The 7,500-nt window shown below is 46.2% G+C and overlaps 1 protein-coding gene across 2 annotated transcripts in view; it reads left to right on the top strand.

Moving 5' to 3' along the window:
• The first annotated feature begins 173 nt into the window (after positions 1–173).
• The window catches only part of si:ch211-243g18.2 (uncharacterized protein LOC559906 homolog), an 18,918-nt gene continuing 11,591 nt past the window's right edge, over positions 174–7,500 (top strand). For both annotated transcript variants that reach the window (XM_063211313.1, XM_063211312.1), the window contains exons 1-2: positions 174–243; positions 4,699–5,096. In XM_063211313.1, the coding sequence (XP_063067383.1) occupies positions 4,707–5,096 (390 nt within the window). In that variant the 5' untranslated portion in view covers positions 174–243; positions 4,699–4,706. The remainder of the gene's footprint in view (positions 244–4,698; positions 5,097–7,500) is intronic.

The raw sequence follows: 7,500 nt of genomic DNA, 5'->3' as shown, positions 1-7,500 counted from the left end.
TTCTCTTCTCTTCTCTTCTCTTCTCTTCTCTCACAGCCAAGCGAGCTCGCTACAGGTGAGCAGTGAGCTGAGTAGCTGACCCCTCCCTCTCTCCTTCCCTCTCTGGCTCTCGGTTACGGGTGGCGCTACACTGGTTATATAGACACTCTCTCTCCACCGGTATCCACCTCACACTCACAGCCACAGCCACAGCCAAGCTTTCAAGCCCCAGAGTTCTCAACAGGGAGACACACACATATTCTGGTAAGACTGTTTTTTTTTCTGTGTCACTTTAAAACCTTTTATTTTATGAATAGAGAAGAATAGAGTGTGCATGTAAAATAATATAGTGTGGATATAAAATAATGTTGATGACTCATCTCTTCTTTTATGATGGAGGCATTGTAGATGAATAGGCTAAGTAAACCTTGCGGAGTAAATGTGAACGTTTTTTTATTTGTCTACTTCTAAAGATAGATTGTTTACTTTGGATGGGTGTGTTTTAATTGTTCTTTTATGTGATGTTGTTTGCGTGTCATTCCCCTGTGTTCCTTTTATTGTTTAATTCAAACATCCAGATGCCATTCCTTATGCAAACCTAACGCCAAACTATACATAAGGCCTTCTCTGTTTTCCACGTGATTAAATTATTATCCCCTTAATTCCATTGGGGATATGAATAAAAAAAGAAAAAAAGAAAAAAGAAATTGGGTCACTCTATTCTCGATTACATATCTTCAAATTACTTTTTGTTCCATTTTTCCCCCCTCCACGCGCCATTGTACACCGTTGGTTGTACACCCTGGCCAGATTATCTTTCTCAAACATTTACATATCTCTCGCCTCAGACACCTGTGCGCGAATTAAAACGACTTTGTTGGAGTCACTCCGTTGCCTCCGAGGGCCCCAGAAGGCCTGTGCCTCTCCATGGCCAGTTTCGTGGGAAGTGGGCTAACAGAGGCTCTCCAGTTTTTAAACAACAAAGCATAGTCAAGGTGTCAAATGATCAGGGGGGTGTACAGTTACAGGCAACCTGGTGAAAAGCTGGCTTTCACAAAACTAAATATCAACAAAGAGGAACACTGTTTTTTCCCCCTCTCCGTCCTTTCAACTCTGAAACGTGATACCAACTACACTACCACTACATAAACTTCTCTTTTCTGATTTGTGCATAACAAATAGAATATTTAGCATGATTTACTGCATCCCCCATCCCTAAATTAAAAAAAACATATGCTGTCGTTTTGGACATCTTCCTGGAGCTGTGTCATTAGCCCTGACGTAATATCCATTCAAGTAAATGTGGGATAGCATCAGTCTAGATTACACTCCACAACAGAGGGCTCCTCCCAGAGCTACCTAGTGTAACACGAGCCCGTATGGTAAACCTATCTATCTATCGCCCACCCCCATCTCCCTACTCCTAGTCCTCCTCCTTCATCTCCTCCTCCCCCTCCTCCGCTTCTCCCCCTCCTCCTTCTTCACCTCCTCCTCCTATTACTACTTCTGTTCTGCTGTGGTGCTGCCACTTCTCTGTGGTTCCATGGTGTCCTAGAAAGCCAAAAAGCTGTAACTACTTGGCCAAAACTGAATTTGAAAGGCTGGATGTTAACTCCTAGTCTGGCAGTGCAATATCTTGGTCCTTCCATTACATAAAATTACTATCCTCATTATTACACCTACCGAACAATTCTCACATTCAGTACCCTCTTATAGTTGCCATGGTAGGACAGATATCTATTTCTGCAGTAGCATCTGTCGTGTTAAAACATCGCAGGTCGCTGCTTTAGACTTATCCCCATCAGCTAGATCTGTGTCTCCCAAACAGGGGTATGTGTACCACTAGGGGTACGCAAGCACATTGCAGTGGGTACATGGAAAAATATAAAAAAATAACCACTGATTGTATGTTAGATTAACAAATATAACAAACGTGCGTTCTTTTCCATTTAACCGTTTTGAAGCATTTTGACCCTGGCTCCTATTTCCAGGTCCCCGGTGGCTTCACTTTTGGAATGAAATGTTGTCATCCAGTTCTATTCTACAATCAATGATAGTAACAATTATGGAGCATAACCATCTTGGGATAGAGGAAGAGATAGAGCATGAGTGAGGGGGTACTGATGATATGCCAAAAAGGTTGGGAGACACTGAGCTACATGAATGTCAGACATGGGCCTCAGTGCTGGGGTCAAAGGGCACTGAGAGGTCAGGGGTCATGAAGTGAGGGTGCATAGCATACGCCACATAGTAAACACAGCATCAATCATATACAAAAACAAAACACAGCATAGGTCATATAAGAAAACAAAGTCAGCCTTCCAGACAACTACAGTACCAATTCTAGAGTTCTTCACTTCCGTCTCAACATTATCTCCCTGGAACATCAAACATTCACTAGGTTGGTTAGATATAAATCCACTTCGCAAACCACTTCTTCCTTTTCACTGTCTGTGACTTCACCTTATTGGTCCATTTTCCTTACACAGCAGCACACATCTCTCCTGATGATGATGACCTTTTCCGCCAGTATCAGATCTCCCTCCTTGTCCTTCTCATGTGCTAGTGTTGCTCCTCTAGGGTCCAGGCAGGCTACTTAGTTAGATAGATACACATCTTCGAGTTGCTTTTTGTTTCATTTGCACTTCACACACAGACCTCTGTTAGCCATTTAATCTACCTGTTAGCCACCCCCAGGTTCTCTGGAGGCCTCTGCCTCCTCATGTGCTGCCATGTCATTGCCTCCTCAGAGTTCATGCCTGTTGTGCTCATTTCATTTAACAATTAAATTCTCTTCTCTTATTGTCTGATGAGGTGGGAAAGTAAGCTATGTACCTCCATCGTCTCTACAATGAATTGCTTTCCTGATAATCTCTGCTTTTCTCACCTCTCCCATAATCGTTCATTCTGCAGGGTCCATCCTCTGGTGATCACCCATTCTCTCATCTCTCTACTTGAAGGGGCTTTATCTCCTCTCCTCTGCAGGGTCCATGCCGTTCATACCTCTGATGATCATCTCTTCTTCCCTCTCCTCTCCTCTCCTCTCCTGTCCTCTTCTCTCCTCTCCTCTCCTGTCCTCTTCCTCACCTTTCCTCCTCCTTATCATCTTCTCCTCCTCTCCTCTCCTCTCCTCTCCTATCCCCTCCTCTCCCATGGTGCCTCTGATGATCACCTCTTATACCTATCTCTCCACTCTGCTCGTCTCGTCTCGTCTCCTCTCCTCTAGGGTCCATCTCTCTAAAATTATCACCTCCTCTCCCATATCTGTTCTCTCGTCTCCTCTGCAGGTTCCACTATGGTGTCCGGCTACTCTGTGTGGTAGTTCTGCATGGGTTATCCTCTAATGCAGTGGTTCTCAAACTTTTTGTGTGAAGTACCACCCAAGAAAGTATTGAGCCCTCCGAGTACCACCTTGACAACCAACATTAGAATATCGCAGCAAAGGCCTTCCATATTCACTTTTGCCAGTCAATACAGGAGAGGTTCATAACGGCATCAACAGCTACGGTCACATTTAGTGCAAGTTTGTTTTTAAATGTCTTGCTTGCCTAGTATTATTCTGCATTATGTTTTCAGATTCATACAATTCAATATACAAAATGTGAGACCAAAGTCACATTTTCAACTGCAACAACTTGATCAGCCTTCAAATCAATGCACAAAAAATGAATTCTTCCAAGTACCACTAGAGATATCTGAAGTACCACCAGTGGTACGCGTACCACAGTTTGAGCACCACTGCTCTAATGAGCTCCTATTCTTCCTCTCCTCTCCTATCTCTCCTCTCCCCCCATTGCAGGGTCCTCATGGCGTTCAGCTACTATCAGCTAAACCTTTGGTTTGTCCCTGTGTTACAGTGGTCACAAACCCTCGGTGGCCCCTTCTGATGATCTTATCTTCTTCTCCCCTCTCTCCTTTCTCTGCAGGGTTCATTCTTTGATGATAATAAGTATGTACTCTCCTCTCTCTGCAGGCTTCACTATGACATTCATCAACTCACCTCTTCTCCTATCATCTCTTCTCTTTTCTCTCCCCATTGCAATGTCCCCATGGTCTCCAACTACTTGGTGTGCAACTTCTCTCCTCTCTCTCTTCTCCTCTCTCCTCCACCAGGTCCATACTTTTGCCGATCACCTCTTCTCCCATCTCTCCTCTCCCCTCTCCTCTACAGGGTTCATGGAGTACAGTCCATATCGCTCACCTCACGTGCCTCTGATAATCTCCCTTTCTCCTCTCCAAGGTCGACTATTGCGTCCAGCTATGGGCCGCCAGCCGTTCTACTCTTCTCTTTCCCTGTGCGATGTGGTCGCCTCTGTTTCCACCTACTCCTTTCTCTCCTCTTGCCTGAAGAATTCATCCTCAGACAATCACTTCTTGTTCTCTCTTCTCTCCTCTCCTCTCCCCTCTGCAGGGTCCACTATGGCCTCCAGCTACTTGGTGCACAGCTTCTCCGTCAGCCACCAGCCCTCCTTCTCCTTTCTCCTCCATTAGGTTCATGCCTCTTATCACCACACCCTCTCCCTGGAGATCTGGAGGGAAGAGACAGTGGTGGTTGATGGAACTGGAGAAGCAAGGCTCTCTTCTGCATGGTCCATCCTCTGACAATCATCTCTTCTCCTCTCCTCTCCTCTCCTCTCCTCTCCTCTCCTCTCCTCTCCTCTCCTCTCCTCTCCTCTCCTCTCCTCTCCTCTCCTCTCCTCTCCTCTTCTTCCTCTCCAGGGTCCACGATGGCGTCCAGCTACTCGGTGCGCAGCTTCTCCGTGGGCCGCCAGCCCTCCTTCTCCTCCCTCTCTCTGCGCGACAGCGGCCGCAAGCGCTCCGTGGCCGCCTCCGTCTCCTTCTCCTCGCCGCTGGCGCGCTCCTCCTCCGTGAGCCACGACCTCAACCTGAACTCGCTGACGCTGACGCACAACAACGGCCTGGGCAACAGCACCAACGAGAAGGAGGCCATGCAGAGCCTCAACAACCGGCTGGCCAGCTACCTGGACAAGGTGCGCACGCTGGAGCGCTCCAACGCCGACCTGGAGCTGAAGATCAAGAAGCTGATGATCGAGAGGGTGCCCAAGGGACACGATATAGACAGCATGATGGCCCAGGCACACGCCTTGGAACAAGAGGTAAGCACTGATACACTCACACACGCACACACACATGCACACAAATGCATGCATTCACTCACACATACACATGCGCATGCATGCACACCCCCCCACACACCCACAGATCAAGAAGCTGATGATCAAGTGGGTGCTCTAGACTAGAGCAAGAAGTACGGAGAGATACATATACGCATGCACACACACATGCACACACACATGCACACAAACATGCACACACATGCAGTGCACGCATGCACACACACATGCACGAACCTATGCACACAAGCACGCACGCACGCACGCACGCACGCACGCACGCACACATGCACGCACGCACGCACAAACACCTTTTTAACACACCCTGAAAACTATACATACTTTCAGGGCTGAGGTTTCACTCGTAACAAACAATACCAACGTGTGTACAATACAAGTGTACAATACCAAGCTGAATTGAAATTGACTCTTGAAATTTGATTCAATTCCGGACATTGGGGAGTTGTGACACATGATGCTGAAATCCAATAATCGGGAATTTTCACAGCGCTCTCTTGCACAGGTTGGACCTGTCACTCCATCAGTTTCTCCGATTACACTTAGTGAATGCCCATGTGTGTTACAGGGATAAAGTGATTGAGCCCAATCTTATCTTAATTGGATGCCTCGGAGTTAACAGGCCATGCATTCTTATGTGGGGGTGTTGACAGCGCTAGGGATATAAGTTAATCCACTCGAGTCCTGAGGAATACACACTTTTAAGTGTGTGTGTGTGTGAACAGAGCGAGACGGAGAGAGAGAGAGAGAGAGAGAGAGAGAGAGAGAGAGAGAGAGAGAGAGAGATAGTATGTTTGGCTGTATGTGTGTTGATATAGTGCCTCCAAGGCAGCAAGGTACCGAAACACATGCCTGACTAAGCCTCCAGTATTAGGGAGTTGAGCGTTTATTTAGAAAGCAGCACTTGGAAACAGAGAGAGAGAGAGAGAGAGAGAGAGAGAGAGAGAGAGAGAGAGAGAGAGAGAGAGAGAGAGAGAGAGAGAGAGAGAGAGAGAGAGAGAGAGATACTCAATGTTGAGTAACCCCAGACATCACAGACAAACAGCTGAGTGACTTGCTGTTGTGTTGAGACTTCACTTACGTATATTAGCTGTAGCCAGGCCCACCAACAGGGGAGTTAAACTGGTCAGTTGTCCTGGGCCCAGAAAGGGTGGGGGCCCATAATCGAGTGCTCGAGTCATTACATTGAATATATGAAGAGTTCAGATGCAAAACCCCCTAAGTGCCTTTTCAGAAAACAATCTTAATGAATTTTTATTTAATACAAAGCTACTAAAATTGCTTATTTTTTATTTTATTTATATAATATAACTATTTATATGTATTATCAAGTACTTAAATGTAAACAAAACCAACAACGGGGTTTTCTAAAAGTATAGAAGCGCAGGTCTTCAGAAATGGAGTTAGGGGGTTTTGCATCTGAACTCTTCATATTGAAAGGGGGCCCTTAGCTCATTCCGGGCCCAGTCAAAGCTGTCAGTGGCCCTTTCTGTACTGTTGCTGTACTTGCGTATATTGACGTGGTTCCCAGATACAGGGTTAAACATTAGTGCTCTCTCTCTAAATTAAACTAGACGGGCCTAGAGAGAAGGGGGGGGGGGCAGAATTAAGTCCCAATTACATTCATGGGGAGCCCTTTCAATTGATCCTGTTTTGAATCCGGTCAAAGCTGCCAGCATCTAGTGTTGCCATATTGGGCTGGACTGTTATATGGACGGCTGTTTGTGGGTAAAAAAGGGCATTTGGAGGGTTTTTCCTGTAGATTTATGGTCATAGAAATCAAAAGAACTTGGTTCAAATTGGGCGAAATGTAGTTTTTCAGCATTTTTTGGGCTGGAAATCATCAGTCACATCTGGCAACCCTTTCAGCGGCGCTGTTCTGTTGCCATACATGGCGTATGATATATTGACGCGGTGTCCAAAGACAGGGTTAAACATTAGCCCCCTCTCCAAATTGAATGGTTACACTTTAATGGCCCCTGGGCAGGCCGGTGAGCTCACCTTTTGAAGAATTTCCAAGGACAGTGTAATGAGGCAACCCCCCTAAGAGACTATTTGACAAAATTATTATGTGTGTGTGTGTGTGTGTGTGTGTGTGTGTGTGTGTGTGTGTGTGTGTGTGTGTGTGTGTGTGTGTGTGTGTGTGTGTGTGTGTGTGTGTCCGTTCAAAACACGCTTGAACACACACATACAGACATTACCTCAACAATTGACACTGTGTCCTCTGTACAGACACAGGTGCACCGGACACACACACACACACACACACACACACACACACACACACACACACACACACACACACACACACACACACACACGTCACTCACACACACACACACACACACACACACACACACACACACAC

This window comes from Engraulis encrasicolus, chromosome 11 (assembly GCF_034702125.1).
Source record: "Engraulis encrasicolus isolate BLACKSEA-1 chromosome 11, IST_EnEncr_1.0, whole genome shotgun sequence".
In the NCBI taxonomy this organism is placed as follows: Eukaryota; Metazoa; Chordata; class Actinopteri; order Clupeiformes; family Engraulidae; genus Engraulis; species Engraulis encrasicolus.
The sequence above is the reverse complement of the archived record's forward strand: the minus strand, read 5'-3'. Positions and strand labels throughout refer to the sequence as shown.